Below are 22,571 nucleotides of genomic sequence, written 5' to 3'. Positions count from 1 at the left end.
CTTCTTCCCTTTTCTCTTATTTCTCTTTCTTCTTTCCTTTCCTTCCTTTTGGTTTGTGTTTTTATCTAGATTAGGTTTCTTATCTTTCATAAAAACGGTATTTGATGCAAACCACTTTAATTTCCTCTCACTTCAATTATATATATATATATATATATATATATATATATATATATATATATATGAGAAATTGAGAGAACTGAAATGGATCCTTCCATCCCTATTCCTAACTAATGAGCATGCCAACTTGGGCTGATGGGAGCTGGAATCCAACAGGATCTGAAGGGCAAAGCATTGGCTGCCTGCTGTACATATTATTAAACCCTGTCCATATGCTTAGCAGGCATAATTGCTTAATTGATGTATGCATATTTATATTGATTACACACTTGCTTGTGTGTTTTGAGATGACCAGGCAGTTCCTATTGAACTTATTGACTATGAGGTTAAAGCAGAACATTGCAACCTGGAGCCATTTGTCCCATGTAACAAAGCACAACAAGAAATGTATTGTGTTAAGTTTTAATGGTAGTAAGTTTTAATAAACTGGTATTGTGATATTATAAATATATTCCAGTTCTGAAGCCCTCAGGCACATGAAGGTCACCAAATGACATATTGTATCATTGTACAAATGATACTGGATAACTAAAATAGAAACATTTTTTTTATTACATTATTAGGATTATTTTTCTTAGAAAATCTAAAACTACAGCATATTTTATAAAATACCAAAATATATACATTTGTTTTTTTATTTGAATGTTAAATATATATGAATATTGCCTTCATCTCTTGTATATCTTTTCCAAGTAGCCCTTAATGCACTAAACAGTGAACAGTAAGCAGCAAAACTAGTCCTGAAAGAAGCAATGTGTCTTTTTGGTCTCGTATATAATTGACTTTATTGCTGAATTCTAATTATGGCTCCAGTTACAGATTGCTGAATTCTAATTATGGCTCCAGTGTGTATCTGAAGAAGTGTGCATGCACACGAAAGCTCATACCAAGAACTAACTTAGTTGGTCTTTAAGGTGCTACTGGAAGAAATTTTTTTTTATTTTGTCTAATTATGGCTGATAGCATAAACAGCAGACAGGACATAGCTTTTTTTGCACGCATGACACCAGGCCAAGCTTGGCACTGCTTATGCAGTATTTCTTTTTTTAAAATGCTGACCAAAGTCTAAGAAACAGATAGCTCAGAAATAGACTAAAACATGTAGACCAAAATCTGTCACTTTGCAGAACCATATTTTTGACTGCAATACTATTCAATTCCAAATACTGCATAGCAGTTGCATGCCAAAGAAGACTTCAAGCTTTTTTATGACTTCTTGGATGCCCTAGAAATGATTGATGACAAGCATGCTATCATTTTGTCACCAAGAGACATATAAAGAAAATGAAATAGAAAGCATTTTCACAGCATGAAAACTGCAGGAGTGAGCAGCAAGGAACTTAGTACAAATCATATCATTACTTTTTTTTAATCAAGATGGCATCTACAATAAATAATTAAGTCTGAACTTTTATAAAGATTTTTAAAATTGCCTTCACCTTTCAGGCTCACTAGCAATATCTATAGTTTTGCATTTAAATACTTCTTTTAATTAATAGTGGCTTCACAGGATGCATTTTTAATTCATAGTATTGTACTAGATGTTAGTGACTAATCTGAAGAATTATTGACTTGTGTAAAATGAAGAATCAAATTCTTTGCTAATGAACCCCATAACTAGGTTTAGTTCTTGACTGAGCTTTAAGGTGAAATCCTATTTAACTGCAGGCAAAGAAGCCTTCAATGGTATGGAAAAATTGATGAAATGACATCTTAAAAAGCATTTCAGCACATATTTTCTTTTTAAAAAAAATATAGAGAGAGAATAGAGAAGGCTTTAAACTAACATCGTGCTGTGGTTGACTGTTTTCAAGGTTGGACATGGGAGCTTTTTGTCCAGTGAGTTACTGATCCACCCTAGACGTTGTTTTGATTGATAGCATATCTCCAAGGAAAGCCCTGTGTCCTACTGAAGATGTTATGTTAGGCTGCCATTTTCTAGAAATTAGCCTCTTTGCACCTTTCTAAATGAAGAAACAACTAGCAACCCTATTTGTATTCAAGCTACGTGGTCTTGTTGAATGCAAAAGGTTTTATTCCCATTACGGGCTCCTATTGTTTGCACATTCAATCATCCTCCACAATGGCTGCATGCTTCGACATGTGGAAAGACACAGTCTATGGAGCAAGTGCATAAACCCTTTAAGTGAGGTCCCAAATTAAGCAAACACTTTAAAAAGCTGATTAACTTTAGGACTTGCTCTGCATTTCTTCTGAATATTGATGTTTTCCTGCCTCTAGGCTTGAAAAATCTTTAGTGTGCCAGAATGGCATTTTGCTTCCAGGATGAAACTGATTTAGAAATAGAGCAGGCAGGGGGAACCTTAGGCCTAGGAGATGAATGTGGCTTTGCAGGCTTCTCCATCCAGCCCTTGGGACCCTCCCCAAGCTGTGCCCCCCCTTGCAGGTCACGCCTCCCACTAGCCCTGCTATGTGCCCTCCTTGCCTGTTTTGCTGACTGGAATGTGCTTTTGAACGCATTTGGGGAGATGTTAAAGCAATTTTCACAGTAGAAAATAAAGCATATAATATCTTTTTAAAACCACTCTGTATCACCAGCAGTATTGCCTGCCTAACATTTGCTATGGTTTAATCCTATTCCAAAATGTAATAAAAAGTTGCCATATTTCCAATCAAGAAATGATTGTACAAGATTTACTTTCCTACAGCCATTTAAAATGAACTGCTTTGCAATCAATATCATTTGCCAAGCCCGCCTTCTCTGTTCTTTCACAGTTTGAGTAATACTCCATTTTCCCCACTGTTGTCATCTTTGCAGCAGTCAATAGATTACACACCAGTTCTCAGTGTTCAGGTTTAACACTGTATTTCAAAAGCCAAAGCAATGAAATTAAAGGGACAATATAAAATGTTATATATTTTTTCGTATATAGACTCACATCTCCCCAGTATTAACCTATCTTTACATACTGTCACCAAACATGCATGCTCTCTCTGACTTCTTTAACATCGTTTTGGTGTGGCTGAATACATTCTAGATGCGCAATACTGTTTATATGATATTTTGAAGAAATTCTCCCACACTGTTGAATTAACAGAGAATTAAGAATCACTTCTACCTATGTGGTTTGTTACACATATCTCTGGGGACTTGCATGTATCCGCATTTCACATGTGACCCTTAAACATGCTTGCAAAAGGAAAGGAATCTTTATGTGGGCCAATCCCGGACCACCTTCGGCATGTGTCTGGGATTTCAGGATCCAGCAATTCACAACTACACCAAGAACTCAAATGTAGAAGCACCAGATTTATTAAACTGGGGTGGAAAGGAGATTCAGTTGCACACTAAACAATGCAGCACAGTACATAAAGCATAAATCCACTAGTGACTCTCACCTTATACCCTACTGCATTCACAACCCTAAAGTGGAGAATAAATTATTGGAAGAGAAAGAGAGTGAGAGTGGACATGAACACTATGCTAAAAAGTGGAGAGGAAAAGAGATGAGAGCATGTCAGTTTGACACAGAACACTAGACGACAGGGAGAGGGTTAGTAGTTTACCCATCCAGTGCTCAAGTGTAACAGAGTGATGCTGCGGGCATGTGTGTGTTCATGTCAGCAATAGGTGTCCGGGCCAAGGATTCTGTGCCGCAAGCTCTCACGTGGTTTCAGACCCACTAATGAGCCCCAGTGTTCAGTTCTGTGTAAGGTTGCAGCAAGAGGGAGAGCCAGTACCTTTGAGCTTCCAAGTCCTGTGTCCTGCAAACCTTAGCCCTGGTGCATGCAATCTGTCATATTCCTTTATATTTACAACAGATCAATTACTGTGCCATAAAGCTTGGAAAGCTGGTTGGCAGTATCTATTTATTCCATTGATTCCCCGCCCCCAACAAAAAACCCCTCACTTTAATAGCTTGAGAGTTGCTATAGGAAACTTTTGCAGCACTTTTGCTCATTGTATAAACAAGCATACTTCTGATAGGTGTTAGAAATGCTTGGGAAAAATAAGATTTTATTACAAGTATTGGGGTGCTCTATTTTGGAAACAGTTATTCAGGAAAAAATTACTTACAGCATGCCCCTCTGTCAACCGATATTCTCCTATGTCTGCTTAATGTAGTGGATAGCTATGCACCATATGGTTCTTAAACAGAGCTTTTATGCTATCGCTTGATTGTGATTGTGTGTAACTGGAAAAATGAACCTCTGTTATTTAAAAAATGTGGGTAGATTAGGTATGGCCAATTTTCACTATGGGAAAAAATATGCCAACCATACTAGTAGAAATTTTTTGTGTCATTTGGATTTTCTTTCTCAACTTTATTGAATAACTTAACAAGATTTATTAAGCTAACATGCCCATAACATGGGACTGGTTCCTGCTTTTTGAATATACCTAGTTGTTTGAAACTTTCCTCATATGGTGACTCACCACAAGGTGACCTTTTCATTTTTGTAGGTCACATAAAAGAAAATATCTCATGGCATGACATTATCACCAATTAAATAGGTCAGTAATGAGTCATCTGAACCCCCATGATCTGTGTAGGAGTTATGAAGTGTTTACAGCCCAGAACAGCAAAATTTTACAGGACATGCTTATAGTTCATCACAGCAGTATTGAGCATTTTAAAAAAATCTCACTGAGTGTCTTCAGGACAGAAACTCATCCTATTTCTTTGTCTAGTCTGAATCTTTCATACAGATGACCTAAAAATCAAAATAATCATAAAATGAACAAAAGCAACCCAGTAGTAAATAATTTTAGTGGGGTTGGTCATACATACTGGAAGTTTAACACTTGCTCCTAGATTTGAGTATAGGTTAAGAAGTCAGGAAATGAAACACTCGGAATTCAGAGTCATTATAATGTTTACTCCTGCAATAGGGATGCAGGTGGCACTGTGGTCTAAACCACTGAGCCTCTTGGACTTGCAGATCAGAAGGTTGACAATTTGAATCTGCACAACCAAGTAAGTTCCCGTTTCTCTGTCCCAGCTTCTGCCAACCTAGCAGTTCGAAAGCATACCAGTGCAAGTAGAAAAATAGGTACTGCTATGGTAGGAAGGTAGCTGTGTTTCTGTGCTCTGTGGCACTCGTCACAGTCATTGCTGGCCACATGGCTGGGAAAGCTGTCTGTGGACAAACACCAGCTCCCTCAGCCTGAAAGTGAGATGAGCGCCATGCCCTATAGTTGCCTTTGACTGGACTTAACTGTCCAGGAGTCCTTTTTCTTTACCATTTTACTCCTGCAAAACTTTATACAGTTACCTGGAAGTAAATCCCATTGAACTCAGTGAGTCTTCTGAGTAGAGGTGCTTAGGATTGTGCTGTAAAAATAACTAGAACTTTTTATTATGATTTCTATGGCACCACAGGTGTGTTTAGCATTTGATGGACATGGTAAGAACCACTGTAATTAAAATTGTCGGTGTTTTTCTCTATAAATATAATTTACAGAGTATATAATTAAGCCAGTAACATGCACTCGACCTTGGAAAACTCAACACATAATATAATATTTCCTCCTCAAGGCTGTACCTAAGCAGCTATTTTTCAGACTCTTTTCCTGTTATGTTCAAACCATTGGCTGCGTAGACTACCTAAACACATGTAAAGGAAGAAATCCCATGTTATCAAATGTTTTCCCCCTAACTCTGTTTCCCTCCCTTTCATGTTTTTTTTTTGCCATGTGTCCTCTTTTTACTCTTTAGAGCACTATGCACACTGATGGCACCATATATGACATTAATACGATTGATTTGGAATATAATAAGGGAGCTAGTGAAATATGCTACCCCACTGAGTTGCCACGATGTCAGAGCAAGGAGGTGCATATTTTTTATTTATGTGGTTAGTGGATTTCAGGTATTAGGTATGTTCTATTGTTCTGTTAGTTTTTATGCCATTGCTGTATTTTAAATCAACCCTTTGCAAACTTTGAGACTCTTGTAAAAAGCGATGAATAAACTTAGCAATAGTAAACAATTATTTAATAATAAAAAGAATAACAATGCAGATGTTGTAAAATTGAGAGTTTGGACAGGCTTTTGTGTAGCTCTGCATTGGATTACACCGTTGATGAAGTTTTAAATATCGCGGTGAAAGCAAATGGGAGTGGGGGGAAGATAAAGCAGAGCAAAATATTGGCTGCTCTGATCTCATACATACATGGGCTGCTTCTGTATTAGCCAGTTTCTCCAGAATTGACCTAATTTGTTCCCTGAATTTTTACCAAGGACTCAAGTGTTGCCAAACCATTGCATTCTGACATGGAACACAATTGCAACACCAACTAGATCAGTGTGGTCTGGTAAGACACTATTGGAATATTTGATGGAAGGCATGTGAAGCTGGGTAATCTATGAGTCCAAATGAGATTCAGGGAAATTGATTGAATAATAAAGAAGCACAGCGCATGCAGTAAGCAAATGACTTGATAATGTTAGGAGATGATAGATGATGGCAAGGACCAAGAAGAAAGTAGAGGTAGGGAAAGCCCTCACATGGATGGGGGAAAAGTAAGTGGGTTCCCCCACCCATGTGAGTTATTGCTATGAAGGGAATGGAGTGTCAAGGGAACAATGGGACTTGGGGCCTAAGGGGGGATTTTTTTCATTTTTCATTGTTGCTATTACTGTATTTTGCATTTTCACTAGGAAATAATTATTTTAACTCACAGTATTCAACTAATCTAACTAATTGAATATTACTTGAACTTGTTTTAAATAGTTGCAAATTCTTCCAGTTTTAATTAAAATGATAAAACACAGTATTTGCCAGGAGATTAGATCAGCCACACTGCAGCATATTTAAAGCCAAGGGAACCCATTCTAGGTCCTTGAAACCCCATCTAGCATGGTATATAAATATGTATTTAGTTATAAGAAATGCCAATTATTTACCACAGTTACCAAAACAGGTCCTACAGAGTTATTATAGTTTCTGAGTAAATGTATAATTATACTTTTAAAAAATAATACATTTGCATGTGCTTCCATTGGCTCAGATCTCTTTAGTATGTTTGTATTATCTTGGCTAGTTTTGCTTTTTTAAAAACATACTTTTTACATCATCTACTTTCTGATCCATTTTTACCTATTGATTTGCTATAGATTCAGTATTTAATTAGCTCATTGATTAGTTGAAAAGACATTTTCTATCAGCAATATGTATAATAGTGCGAGAGCCAGTATTTTTAGTGGAACCAGAAAAAAATTACCTGCTTTTGTTGACACCAAGACGTGAGATGGGCAGTAGAAAGAAATTCATGCAAATTGAGGTTTTTTTTTTAGCAAATTCTTTCCCTAGTTTGGGATTAGAGGGAATGATTGAGCGCTTATACCATACACATCACCAGAGATGTTCACGTGCAATTGCACATGCAATCAGGTACACATGAAAGATGCCCCCACGTGCCCATTTGTCTGAAATTATGCAGACTTGATCCACTGTAGAGGGGCTACTATGCCTGAAAATTCCATTCAGTCCATTCCTGTCAAAATGAGTTTGTTGTTGTTTAGTCGTGTCCAACTCTTCGTGACCCCATGGACCAGAGCACGCCAGGCACTCCTGTCTTCCACTGCCTCCTGGAGTTTGGTCAAACTCATGTTGGTCGCTTCGAGAACACTGTCCAACCATCTTGTCCTCTGTCATCCCCTTCTCCTTGTGCCCTCAATCTTTCCCAACATCAGGGTCTTTTCCAGGGAATCTTCTCTTCTCATGAGGTGGCCAAAGTACTGGAGCCTCAGCTTCAGGATATGACCTTCCAGGGAACACTCAGGGCTGATTTCCTTAAGAATGGATAGGTTTGATCTTCTTGCAGTCCATGGGACTCTCAAAAGTCTCCTCCAGCACCATAATTCAAAAGGAGTTTAGCCGTTTTTAAATTTTTCTATAATAGTGAACAGGGAAACTTCACACTTCAGGTTTCCTGAAGCAAAGTTCTGATCTGGAACTGAGATTAAGGCAGCACCGTACAAAGAGTTCCAAGCCAAACTGGGCAGTTTTCTGAATTTGGGTCTGAGCTGAATGTTATTGCACACCCTGGATATATAACACCTTGGATAAGCTTAGATCAAGCATACTACAGCCATGAGTGCCTTTCCTGCTTCGGTATTTATCAGCACAATATCTTAGCAGTTCATTTTAGGCATTCTTCCAGTGCTGTAGTCCTACAGTATCAATCTAGTTCTAGCAAAATCAGTGGGAGGTTCATTAAATTTTTAAATGCTGTTCTCTCCCCCCTTTTTCCCCTTTTGGTCAGCCTCTTTCTTTGTCTAGTTTTTCGTTTAAAAAATTCATCTGAAATCTGTCTCATTTAATCTTGCAAAATCCCTTCTGGTTTATTTGTCTTAAATCAATTGCTGCAACTTTATTGCTAGTTTATAAACTTATTTATTTGGGGGGAAACTGAGGTCATTGTTTTTCAGGGAAGAAACTTGTATTCAGTCAGAGATATGTCAACATTCGTTCCAGGCTTCCTGAAGCTGATGGGCATCTCTCTACAAATATGAATGAAAAATTACTTTTGAATTATGTGAGATGGTTGTTTTAAGTGAAATAGGGACGAGGAGTTCATACTTGACATTCTTTTTTACAGCTTCTGGTGCTCTATTTTTGGAAGGAGTAACTTAGTTTCCCCCCAGTTATCTCTTGATGTTTGTTAAGTTTTGTGTATTTTCAGACACACAATACTATTATGTAGGGGCCAAATTGATATATATCATCTTGACTATTCATTAACACATTTTAATGCAGTGTTCACTGAGTATAGTGGACATTCCACTAGAGTCTGAAAGTAATGAAGCAACAGAGTACAGCATATGGTTTGTTTGTTTTGGATTTTATCAATGTTCACGTAAATGGCAATATTCTTTTAAAGAAATTTAACATGCACAAATGGTCTTGTAAATTCACTGGTTATAAGGCCAGGTTATACTTCTACTCAGAAGTATGTCCCATTGGACTAAATTAGGCATATTCCCAGGTTAGAGGGTATATTATTGCAGTTATAAGCACTTGAAATTCTCTCAGTAGAATAATTATGACACATACGCCATGTAATTTTTTGTTTATTGTCATGATGCTATAGTAGTGGCCTTTTTGGCAGCCTATACTATTGAGGAAACCTTTTAAAAAAGTATTATTAATGATGTTTATGAGAGTGTCTGCTGTTAACCCAAGACACAGCATAGTCTACAATGATAATAATGAATCTTTGGTCTTGAGCTAGTGAAATAGTGCTAGGTAAATTTCAGATGGATTACTTAGGCATTACAAACAAACATAGAGCGGCAATCCCAGTGGCCATCCTGTACCAGGACTCAATATTTATATGATACCTACCTAACCAACAAGGTGAATAGGGCTGGATCTAGGCACATCAAAGAAGCGTTTCAGTTAAACACGTTGTAAATTTAAACAGGGAAAACAGGTAGAGAAAAAGAGGACCCCACAGCACCATCTGGTGGCACAATGTTATATTGCATATACAACGCTTTTTCTTTACCAATTTAGCTGAGTCCTGGTTATTCTCTTTCCCTCTGATAATAAGCTAGTGATGTGGGAATGAGTAGTAGATTCCTTGTCATTTGGTGCAGTTTGTTAGGGACATTCCATTCTGGATGACACCAGACTCTGTGTGCATGTATATGTGTTTGGAAATGGATGGGGGTTTGTTACATTTTAAATTATTTCTCTCCCCCCCTTTTTTAAAAAAAACCCCACAACTCCACGCATATTAGGCCACTTATGTATCGCCAAAAAGAAGGAAATGCATTATCCAATGGGGTATGGGTGAGGAGAGATACAGATTTGCATAAAATTTGCATATGCTTGTATATATGTATCATTGTGCATTTAGAACTGATTACTATGATTTACACAGAAACACAGTACATCTCACCAAGGTGGGTCAGACTGTGAGCAGGTCACCTGTGTGCCTGCTCCATCTGCTGTCCAGATGCTAATTCTTGATAGGCAATTTCACACACTCTGCTTTCTCTTCTTCTAGTTTCTTACCTTTGAAGCAGACGTTGATTGGACAGTCCTGCAAATAGAAATCTGTCCTCTATAAAATGAGATACATGGTCAGTCTAATGCATGTAGTAAGCTAGGAAGAGAAGATTGTTTGTTTGTTTGTTTGAGCGGCTTCTCTGTGTGAAATGGACTGGACCTTTCATGCAAAACTGAGCTGGCCACATATTATACCAAAGGTAGATTTGTATGTTCCTGGCAAGCAAGGCTGAACATCTGTTTCTGTTACACTTACTGGGCTCAGGTTTTGAATTTATCTTGTGCCACTGAGATCTATAGGATCATAGGGTTGAGCTGGCGAACAATCTGCCACTAATGTAGCCAATTCAAACAGCTTTCAAAACAACTCTGTAAAATTAATACTGGCAGTCATTTGGCTTTAAAAAAAAAGTTTTCACACACAGTTTACTTACACTGTTTTATTTTTGTCTCAGTTTGCAAGAGGGGAAAGCTTACTGTGTCATGATAACTTTGTATTTTTGCCAGTAAAAGAGTAACATCAAAAAGAAAACTGCACATACACCTTGTTTATCTGCTCTGAAATTATGCACTCACCTTTTATTTATTTTATGGAAAGAAACCCTATATTTTACCTACTTTATGGTGTATGTTTCCTCAACCATTTTCCCTTCCTGGGTGTGGAAAAATTATGGTTTTTTTTTTAAAAAAATATTGCTAGTGTGTGCAGCATTCTTAGGAATAAAAGTTGATAGAAATTCAAAAAATTAAGCCTGTTGCAATTGTTTCAGCAAGTCATGTGACTCCATGACTGCGTCATGATCACAGGTGCCAAACAAAAAGATACTAGTTGTTACAGAATTCAGTGTAAACATGCACAGTGCTCTTTGCATGTTTCTGCTGCTGAATCTCAAGAGACTGGACAGCGTTTACGTGAAGTTGAAAAAAACAAACAAATATTCTTTGGATATAGGATTGTTCAGGTTTTTGAGAATGAACTCTGTTATAGATCTCTTTGTGGAAAGCAGGCAACTTTATTGCTATGACTTTAAGCACCTTCTGTTTAAACCTCAGTGTTTCTATGGCAGAAGTCTGTCAAAGATCTGCATTCCACGGAGGGCATTTCCAGGCTGTCACTATTTTGGGGTGGGATTTGGTCATATCCCATCTGTGTAATTAAATCTGACCTGAACCCCGGTGAGAAGCAAACCCACTTCTCCAAAAGAGTGGGCTTTTTGCAATAAGGAAAATGACAGGGAAATAGATTGGAAAGTGTGGGATAACACTGGCTTGACCCATGGTAATCTGATCTCCCCACAAACAACTCTAGCTGAATACTCATTAGATAGCTGATGTCTCTGCAAACAATTCAGGCTGAATGCTAATTAAATAGGTCATCTGGGAGTGACCATAGAGGTAGAATTGAACTGAGCTAACTCGACTTTAGTGGGATTGTTGCTTTAAAGTAGAGACCTGTGTGATTATCCTGCTTTGGCGCTGTGTGAATAATTGTTTTGTAGTATGTCCATAACTTTGTAGTATGTGTATAATTGTTCCCATTCGATGTTTTCTAGGTGTTAGGAAGATAAATGTGAAGCATTATAATGTAATGCTTAAGTTACATGTATAATGCTAATTGTTTTAATTGTCTTTCTAAGTGTCCCCAAGTGCATAATTACAGCTACTGCAAACTGTTCACCAGAGAACAAAAGCTCTGGCAAACACTCCACCCGCCTTGTAAGTGCATTGCTGGTCACCTGTTAAGCTTGTTATGAAGGGTGTCCCTAAAATATTCCCCTGCAATTTACCTGTCAAACAATGAAAAGCATCCCCTCCAAAACCAGCATACATGACTGCTGAGAAAATAAACATTCCTTTGATTAGAAGCCAAATCATCTGAAACGGCTACCACGATAACTTCAGAATCATGAGCTATTTTATTTAAAGTGTGGATGAGAAAGTACACTGCATGATCTTGCTCACGCAGATTATGCTTGTGGTGTTGTTGTTGTTTAGTCATTTAGTCGTGTCCGACTCTTCATGACCCCATGGACCAGAGCACGCCAGGCACTCCTTTCTTCCTGTCTTGCTTGTGGTAGGGTATAATAATTATTACCTCCAGGGAGAAACACTATCTTTTTAGCATCATCATACTCTTTTTGAGGGCGAATCACTGGGAATATTTCAGGCTGAACCCCTCTTACTATTTATTCCATAGCCCAGGGTGGGGAATCTGGGTCTTTCTTCAGGCTGATGTACTCTAACTCTCATAAGGCCCAGCCAGCGTTGCTAATGATCAGGGAAGATGGGAGGTGCAGCAGAGCAACAGTTGGAAGGCCACAGGTTGCCTACCCCTGTTGTAGCTTGTTTTCATATTTATACATAGAATTAATGCAAACAAATTAACTTCCAGTCAATTTTATTAACCTATCTTCTTACCTTCAAGTGTTGTTAACATAGAGAACAAAGTATTACATCTTAAAGTATGATGGGGTTAAACTGGGGTTAAGTAATACTAAAAGGAAAGGGAGTTCATGATGGCTGGGAGTTTGTTAAGAGGGAGATAGTAAAAGCACAACGTCAGGCAATACCAATGAGACGGAAACATGGAAGGTGCCTAAAGAAGCCAGGGTGGCTATCTAAAGAACTTTTAACTGAGTTAAGATTAAAAAAGGATGTGTACAAAAAATGGAAAAGGGGGGAAACCACCAAAGAGGAATTCAAACAAATAGCCAGTACGTGTAGACACAAAGTCAGAAAAGCTAAAGCACAGAATGAACTCAGGCTTGCTAGAGAGGTTAAAAGCAACAAAAAAGGCTTTTATGGGTATTTTCGTAACAAAAGGAAGAACAAAGAAACAGTGGGGTCACTCAGAGGAGAAGATGGTGAAATGCAAACAGGGGACACAGAAAGGGCTGAACTCCTCAATGCCTTCTTTGCATCAGTCTTCTCCGATAAAGAAAACAATGCCCGACCTGAAGAATTTGGAGCAAATGATTCAGCAGAGGAAACACAGCCCAGAATAACTAAGGAGATAGTACAAGAATACTTGGCTAGTTTAGATGTATTCAAGTCTCCAGGGCCAGATGAACTGCATCCAAGAGTATTAAAAGAACTGGCAGATGTGCTCTCAGAACCACTGGCAGTCATCTTTGAGAATTCCTGGAGAACAGGCGAAGTCCCGGCAGACTGGAGGAGGGCAAATGTTGTCCCTATTTTCAAAAAGGGGAAAAGAGAGGACCCAAATAATTACCGCCCAGTCAGTCTGACATCAATACCAGGGAAGATTCTGGAGCAGATCATTAAGCAAACAGTCTGTGAGCACCTAGAAAGGAATGCTGTGATCACCAATAGTCAGCATGGATTTCTGAAAAATAAGTCATGTCAGACTAACCTGATCTCGTTTTTTGACAGAATTACAAGCCTGGTAGATGAAGGGAACGCAGTGGATATAGCCTACCTTGATTTCAGTAAGGCATTTGACAAGGTGCCCCATGATGTTCTTGTAAAGAAGCTGGTAAAATGTGGTCTTGACTATGCTACCACTTAGTGGATTTGTAACTGGCTGACTGACCGAACCCAAAGGGTGCTCATCAATGGTTCCTCTTCATCCTGGAGAAGAGTGACTAGTGGGGTGCCACAGGGTTCTGCTTGGGCCCGGTCTTATTCAACATCTTTATCAACGACTTGGATGATGGACTCAAGGGCATCCTGATCAAATTTGCAGATGACACCAAACTGGGAGGGGTGGCTAACACCCCAGAGGACAGGATCGCACTTCAAAACGACCTTGACAGATTAGAGAACTGGGCAAAAACAAACAAGATGAATTTTAACAGGGAGAAATGTAAAGTATTGCACTTGGGCAAAAAAAATGAGAGGCACAAATAAAAGATGGGTGACACCTGGCTTGAGAGCAGTACATGTGAAAAGGATCTAGGAGTCTTGGTTGACCACAAACTTGACATGAGCCAACAATGTGACGCGGCAGCTAAAAAAGCCAATGCAATTCTGGGCTGCATCAATAGAAGTATAGCATCTAGATCAAGGGAAGTAATAGTGCCACTGTATTCTGCTCTGGTCAGACCTCACCTGGAGTACTGTGTCCAGTTCTGGGCACCACAATTCAAGGAGGACACTGACAAACTGGAACGTGTCCAGAGGAGGGCAACCAAAATGGTCAAAGGCCTGGAAACGATGCCTTATGAGGAACGGCTAAGGGAGCTGGGCATGTTTAGCCTGGAGAAGAGGAGGTTAAGGGGTGATATGATAGCCATGTTCAAATATATAAAAGGATGTCACATAGAGGAGGGAGAAAGGTTGTTTTCTGTTGCTCCAGAGAAGCGGACACGGAGCAATGGATCCAAACTACAAGAAAGAAGATTCCACCTAAACATTAGGAAGAACTTCCTGACAGTAAGAGCTGTTCGACAGTGGAATTTGCTGCCAAGGAGTGTGGTGGAGTCTCCTCCTTTGGAGGTCTTTAAGCAGAGGCTTGACAACCATATGTCAGGAGTGCTCTGATGGTGTTTCCTGCTTGGCAGGGGGTTGGACTCGATGGCCCTTGTGGTCTCTTCCAACTCTATGATTCTATGCTCCTAGAAAACAAAATACTTTGAAAAATATATTAAATTAAATATATTATACTACTAGTAGGTTCCTTTCAGGCACAGAACAGGGCTATATATGAATCAGGAAATTTACATCCCATAGCTTAGGTGAAATGTCATTTTGTCATTTGTTTCTTATGGGTTTAAAACCTGCGGTAGTTGTGGTATATGAATTGTTTAAAGTTCATTGCTGCTGTTGAAATACAAATCTTACTTTATGACAACAGGTCTAAAACTGAAGGTTTAAATCTAAACATTTTATATTCTGCTTGATTTATGTGCCTTATATGTTTCGATCTCATCCTGGTTTATTGTAATTGAGAGAATGAGTATTTGCGTACCCCTTACTTCTATAGTTGCTCTATTGTCTATTTAACATGCTCTACTTTTGTACGTAGGTGCTTTTACCTTATGCTGGCCTGTGGCCATAATGAAGATTTGAGTTTGACTTACTTCATGATAACTGTTTACACAATTGCAGCTGATCAACAACAAAGATTATTTTTAGTGATTCTTGCCCATTTGCATGACCTTACCGTTATGGTTTTTCCAAGGTACGGTACATTTTGTCAACCTGAATGCTATGGGCAGCTGTCATCTCTTGCTTTATCCCCCCATATAAACTGTGAGGGAGACCAATTTAAGGATCATATTAAATCAATGAATGACAAAAAAACCACAGTGGACCAAATGATTTATATTAGTCTTTCTCTCCAAAGTTTCTGGAATAGCAAGATGGGAGAGAATGGTGAAGCAGCTAAAATATCTCCAGCGGCTATAGCCTGGCTCAGCACTTCAAAAGAATAACAACATTCTAAATTTTGACAGACAAATCCCTTCATGCTACCAAAATGTTATGTGACGGGTATTTTCCTTTGCTCTCCTGCGAAACAAGTGCTTTTTACAAGCAAACTGCTAAAGATATTGAAATGTGTTATGAAGGCAGAGACTGTGTGTTGCAAAACTGTCTATGTTCATTTAATTCCTGCTCTAAGAGTTCCAAAGTGAGTAGAAATGTGTTACAATAAGCAGTAAGTGAGATTTGGATGAGAGTTGAAGCAGTTGCTCTAAATGATGTACTGGATCTGCAAGGAAAGGGTTGTATTTCATGGTGACTGACGGAATTAACAAATGTGGTTCATCCCACAGCATCTCTGGTCAGCAGCAGCAAGTATACAAAGAGGCAGCTCTGCTAAAATGCAGAGTAATATTTACCAACACTGCTGGTACACTTGTAGGCCACATCTCCTACCAAGTTGATGTGCTCTTCCATTCCAGTAGAGGTCCATGGCTTAACTTAGCTATATATTTCTAGGAGTCAGATGCTTCTTCCGTTCCAAAATGCCTATATCATCACATATTTTCAATCATGCTTTTGAAACCTGGATACAGCTTCTCTTAAAATAAAAGAAAGAAAGAAGGGAAACAAAGACTTTATCAGGTCCATTCTCCCAATACAGTGGTACCTAGGTTTACGAACTTAATCCGTTCTGGAAGTCCGTTCTTAAACCAAAACTGTTCTTAAACTGAGGTGCACTTTTCCTAATGAGGCCTCCCACCGCTGGTGCCCTTCCACCCTTCGGATTCTGTTCTTAGACCAAGGTAAAGTTCTAAAACCAAGACACTATTTCTGGTTTTGTGGAATTTGTAAACCAAATTGTTCTTAAACTGGACTGTTCTTAAACTGAGGTACCAATGTATATCTTAGGTCTAAACATGATTGAATTTAATGCATAATATTAAAGAAATAAGAAAAGAATGTAACAGGAATAAGAGCGTATATGGTCCAGTTATCTATCTAGTATCCAGGGTTCTCTGCTTGGTTCTGTTGGCTGGATACTAAGAATAGATGTATACATCTGCAAAAGTACTGTTAGAATTCTATGGGTCTTCAGCATTAGTGGTACAATGGTTATTCACATAACTATCTTTAAGGTGGAAGGATTTCCATTAATTTAGTGAGTTCCTTACTTTTCCGGACATTGGATCCAGGTTCACATTCAGCAGAATTCTCCTCTTGCTGGAGGAAGCTGAGAGGAGGCAATCTTAACTAGCTCTTCCCTCCCCTTGCAGTGTCCCTTATCCGTTTTGAGGGATTGTGAGACCTAGAGAAACATGAAAAGTACTGCAGGGGATGGGAGGATGGGAGAATAAGTTAAAAGAAAGAAGACGCTTTACTCTTCTGCAGAGCCTCCTCAAGAGGTTAATGGCTTCCATGAATGGAAGGGCTATATTTTATTTATGGAAGTCACTGTAGATCCAACTCATTGTGTATAAGTGCTTCCATAATTATCTCCTTATGGTGACATTTTCTTAAAAATGGTGGTATGAAAAGGCCGTTTAGCAGTACACCTACTACTTACCTTGGACCCTTTGGGGTGAGAAAAATCAAAGCAGATGGTGAATGGCCACTTGTTTCAGAGAATAGTAGCTCCACGTTAAGGATGGTCAGGGAGGTTTAACAGACAATTACTGACATAATCCATATGACCCCATATTAGCTGTGGATTTTGAGCCAAAGATGTAACCTTTGCCCAGTGATTGTGCTGTTGAATTTGACCACAATCGAAAACAGATTTGTGGATACAGAAGTAAGCACACTTAGCTCTGCATTGGGTTGTGGACTTTTTTCCCAAACAAAGTGCTGTGCTTTTATGGATAAGCCTTTAACATGGCTTTGCATGCAAACTTTCACAGAATGCCTCTCTCCCACCTCCTCCTTCCCCAGTAAGAAACAAAGGATAGAGCCCAGGAACTAGGGCAAATACTTTTTTTCCTTTTTATTTTGTGTTCTAACAGAATTTTAGTCAAACATTGAGTACGTGAACATATGACAGTTCCTTTACTGTTTCTCGCACAGCTGTTTATAGAAGAGGAATACTTGGGCGGAATGTTTCTAAAGCCAAATATGGCGGTCTCCAGCCATTTGGAGCCTTTATCTCACATACTCTTCCTTTTCTCATTTGTTTGATTTTATTTAATAATATGACAAAGCATTATAAGAAAATCTTTTCTTTAAGTAGTGTGAATATCAAATAGTACCCATTAATCCCTGAATCATGCTATTCAAAGTGCTTAAATCTACATTAAAAATAGAAGAAGAAAAGTATTCCTGGTGAGACTTGAACAAAAAAAACACCTTAAAAAAAGAGAAACCAAACCTGCTAACACCTACAGCGTAGCTGTGGTCATACTGCAATGCTTTACAGTTACTTCACAACTCAGATCTAAGCTTCAAAAATATAAAAGAAAAGGCCATTGCACTGATTTACCTTTTGTTGGGAATTTGGAGAGTGGAGGGGAAAAGGTCTGAGATTTGCAATCTCATTAAAGGCCATTAAATTCCATCAGTACTTGGCAGGTGTCTATAATAGCCATCTTACATTTTCAAAGAACAAAATGTGCAAAGCTACTTTGTTGGTCCTGGCAGCTTTATTTGCTTGATGTGGTTTATTTGGCACATGCCCAGGCTTTAATTTTGGTGGTGGTGGTGGGGAGCACATACTAACAAAATAACATTATTAGAAAAGGACCTGAGTTAACTGTCACAGAAATGAATATTGTTAGGCAAATAAATGTCTATATACATCCTAAAGGCTCTTGAATATGACTTGCAGATGCTTCCTTTCCAGTTACAACATGAGACTGGATATTTCCAGTGTACAGGTTGAAGCCCACAAGCACCTCTAGAATGCAGGTTACAGATTGTTTCACCACATTGCATCTTATCCAAACCAAACTATAACTTGGCAGTCAAACAAAACACACAGTATCTATTATAGCAGCCGTTACTGGTCAGCTCTTTAGGAAACGCCCTCCATCTGCGGTGAATTCAATAGTTTCAAATCGTCATTTCCAGCAGTTAAATTGTTGCATTTTGAGTGCAAGACAAACAAAAAGGTCACATTCTGTTCTGATGTAAGTTAATCAGCATTAGAAGTGTGCTCCCAAAAGGCTAGTGCCATATGAAAAGCAATCCTACTGTTCCTCCCTCTCATGGTTCTTATGTGAAATGTGACTATTGCATCAGTATGTGTAAATATGGAGATTAATGCTGACTGTGTTAACATTCAGTGATTGAGGAGTTAATTGGCTCCGTTAATGTCTATGACAAACTCTCCTTGAATTCTGTGTGGGCAAAAAAATCAGTCCTGAGGTTTATGCAGAGAATGTTTCCCAGAGCCATGTTCCATGATCCTTCTTTAACTTTTTAAAGATGAAATCATACATTTAAAATAAAACTAGGTTATTTTATTCAATAACATTAATTGTTTCCAACATTTCTGGGTCTGATTTAAATATTACTCTTTTATAAAATATTGATGTTTGTTGGTATTTACTTTTGCAACCTCCTGAGATCTTCTTTAAACAACCTTGGAATTAAAAAAAACCTTCTAAATTATTACTACAAGCTTCTTCTTCTTCTTAAAAAAAAAATAAGAATGAATAATAAAGAATTCTAAATTCTGGATGTATCAGCAAAAAGAAAAGGCAATGACCAAACTTTAATATACACGGGGACTCCAAATCGGCTGCAAAAGAATTTTCTCATACTTCTTAAAAGACAACTTTTTTGTAATACAATGTGACAAACCATATTAGATATTGTCCTTCTGCTTTCCTTTGGTTTGGAAGCCATCACCGTAAATCTCTGCGGGGTTTAGTGCACTTCAGTGCCTATTGCCATACTTGCCTGATGAATGTAAATAATCTCATTTGAAGAATTTAAAGCAAGAAAGAGATCCACTGGTCCCAACCAAAAACGGAGTGGGGGAGGGAGTCACAAACACATCCAACACTTTCTCAGGAACTGAATGAATTAGAGTCGGCATGTTATTATCTTTATATAAAAGGAATACAACCAACTCATAAAATAAAGCATAACACCCTATTTTTCTTTCTACATACTCCATAGTGGTTATTGTGAACCAAGTGATACAGACTGGGTTGTGTATTTTTATTTTGTTTTGTTTTGTTCCACAACTATTAACTATGTGAAATGTTAAGACATTTAGACCACCTGTAATTTCACTCTGTGTGGTGCTGTAAAAAAGGCAAGGGTAAGGGGGTAAAGTGTAGCAGTGGGATAATGAATGAAGATGGGGCTATGAGTCGTTAGTGGGGTCCTCCTAAGAACAAATGTCCCCCCCCCCACGCACACACGCACACTGGTGAATTGCTGCAAGCATGGCCGCTGGGAATCAGGCTAGGCGGGCCAACAAATGGATAGTGCTTCTGGATTCAACATAACTGTCCAAGCATTCCCAATAAATGTTTTAAAAAATAACACTCAAACTATACTAATGAAGCAAAAAGGTTTTCCTATCTATACAGCAGTCTCTTCATTTTTTCTCTTTTTTAAAAAAATGCAAATATACAAATCCCAATGACATATAAAACAAAGTCAAAATGTGAATGGCAGGAGACATGGGTAAAACAGGAAGACTGATGCTACAAAGAAATTTGCAAAAACATATGTACAAGACCCTGTTTTTCCTCATATTTCATAGATTGTAATGCATGTTTAACAGCAGCAGTCGAGGATGTAGTTCCAGGCACCAGACTGCAGACTTAGCTTCTACACAAGGGGGGCGAGTTCCCCCTTGCATTTATGTCACCAAATGACACTTGATATACTGGTTTCCCGTGGTAGGAGTGGCAGTATCGCACTGTTTGTGTGAGCCTCGTCGGGATTCTGCTCCCTGTTAGTTTTTGTCTGTGGCCTCTGCCCATTAATAAGTGTCATAGGGATGTTGCAGTAGGTATGCTGGTTACCTATTGAGGTAAGAGGCAGGGTGCCAGTAGGAGGTACGTCGTATTCATAGCTTCGATAATAGTGTTTCTGGCGCATCTGGGAATGATACGTGTTATGAAAGGTGGAGCGCAGATCAGGATGGGCCGTGGCAAGAGCCGTGGAGGTAGCAGCAGCCATGGAAATTGCTGAGACCGTCTGCAGTTCCCCAAAGGGGCCCTGCTCACTGACATCTAAAACCTGCTCGTGTGTGATGGGTTCTATCCTCTTAAAAGGCATTTCGTACTGTAAACGTTTCCAGAATTTGGAATTCAACTTGTTGCATTTTGGTCCGTGCCATTTAATAACAGTTAGGAGTTTGATGGTATGTTTCAGGGCCTCAACCTCCTGGTAGTTCATGATTCCCCGAAGTTCACTGCACTCAATCAGTATCACTTTAATTTCTCCCGTAACTAGCATGTTCCGAAGCCTTGTTTCCAGTTCAAAGATACTCCAGCCTCTTCTTACCACGTAGTTTGGAGTCATGACAATGATCAGTCGCTTGCTTTGGTCTACACATCTGGCCACGTCTTCTATGTATGCTGTAAAGCAAGAGAGGCTCAAGGTCAGGCAAAAATTATACCGGAGCTTCAAATTGCTTAAAAACAAAGTCCTTTTTATTTATGCATTATGCAAACATTCAGTGCAGATTTACAAATAACCATTTGGTCTGGCATGTGTGGTAAATAAGAATTTTCCCCAAGTAAGTTCCCATTCTTCATTCTAGGAACCAATAAAGGAATACCCCTGTTGCAGAGTGCAATTTAGCTTGTATGGTAGGCTGATGTATCTGCATGAGAAAGGGTGGAAAGAGAGAGGAACCTTCATACTTCCTAGGGTGTTCTAGTGCTGAGCTGTTGATCTTCCTTAAATGTTAGACTGATGATATTAGGGTTGCTGACCACACCTCCTACTCACCTTTCTTTTCTCTGTGCCTCCTTCATGAGAGCAAACATACAGGGCGCTTCCTTCAGTTGAGATGCAAGTGCAAGCATGGCTCAGTGCATCTCCACCTTAGCTAGATAAAACTATTGTTATTATTATTTATTATTTTACTTTTAGTAAGACTTACAGGGGAAGAAAAGAATTAGAATATTTCCTTTAAAAATGCATTTCCAATAATAAATGCTAGCTTTCTTACTTTCCTAAACCTAGAGTCTCAGTGTAATTGTGTCCAGGGTAAAGTGTGCTCCTCGAACTGGGTTTCTGTATTCAGTTCATTTTCTGCTGCACATTCAACTCAAATACTAACATAGCTTTCATTTGTTTCACTTAGAACCGGACACCTTTCTTTAAAAAGGGAAGAAGTTCTAATAACAAGTTTGTGGAGATATCTTGTTCCTAGTAAGGCTGAAAAGGATAAAGTCCGGTCTGTAACTGGGACGTCCAAGTTTGGATAGTTCTTATAAATGAGAAAGACAAAGACTTGGCCCCATCTTCCACAATGCAGGTCAGTGTCATGGAGGCTTTCTGCAAGGGAATAATGTATTCCATTATGTTTAATAATGTGGCTCCTTTCCTGTTCCCTGGAGAAGGAATAGAGCTCATGGATTTTTGGTAGCAATCCAACAGAGCATTGGATGGTGGGAGACAAGGGGTGGTAATCTGCCAAATCAGCATGAAGGACATGGATAGGGTTGACACCTCCCACTAGATGTGACAGGCAAGGTCCAACCAAATTTTCTGCCTCCTCTTCAGAGGTAGGAGCATGCTCAGGCCCATGCAGAGCTTCCGATTAGGATGGAGGGTATTCTGCCCGCCTCTCCTTCTTCTGCACTGTTTGGTGGGTGTAGTAGGCTTAGGGCATCTGTGCTCACCCAGATATGTTAGAGCTTTCTATTACCCTCTTTCCTTGGGACCAGGAACTTGTTACTTCAATGTGTTATCCTGTTTGAGGATGGTCAGTATGCCTGTTGAAGGTTTTGTTTCAGGTCTCTTGTGGGCATCAGTGACTATCATAGGATGAGGGGGTCATCTTTGCTTTCTCTCAGTTGGTCTGGTGAGTGGGATGACTCCTGCCCCTAAAGAGAAGGCAGAAGACCTGCCTGTCACATCCAGTGGGAGGTGCCATCCCTATCAGAGGAATG

General features: G+C 39.0%; 1 protein-coding gene and 1 long non-coding RNA gene across 7 annotated transcripts in view; one reads left to right on the top strand and one right to left on the bottom strand.

Moving 5' to 3' along the window:
* The window catches only part of LOC308589032, a 94,431-nt gene that overhangs the window by 56,695 nt on the left and 15,165 nt on the right, over nucleotides 1-22,571 (top strand). The window lies entirely within an intron of this gene.
* IL1RAPL1 (interleukin 1 receptor accessory protein like 1) overlaps nucleotides 18,176-22,571 on the bottom strand; it is a 653,181-nt gene continuing 648,785 nt past the window's right edge. For all 4 annotated transcript variants that reach the window (XM_081197783.1, XM_081197780.1, XM_081197781.1 and 1 more), the window contains one exon: nucleotides 18,176-21,026. In XM_081197783.1, coding sequence (XP_081053909.1) covers nucleotides 20,308-21,026 — 719 coding nt within the window. In that variant the 3' untranslated portion in view covers nucleotides 18,176-20,307. The remainder of the gene's footprint in view (nucleotides 21,027-22,571) is intronic.

The sequence above is a fragment of the Podarcis bocagei genome (assembly GCF_964188305.1).
Source record: "Podarcis bocagei genome assembly, chromosome: 6".
In the NCBI taxonomy this organism is placed as follows: domain Eukaryota; kingdom Metazoa; phylum Chordata; class Lepidosauria; order Squamata; family Lacertidae; genus Podarcis; species Podarcis bocagei.
This window is presented reverse-complemented; position numbering and strand designations above follow the sequence as displayed.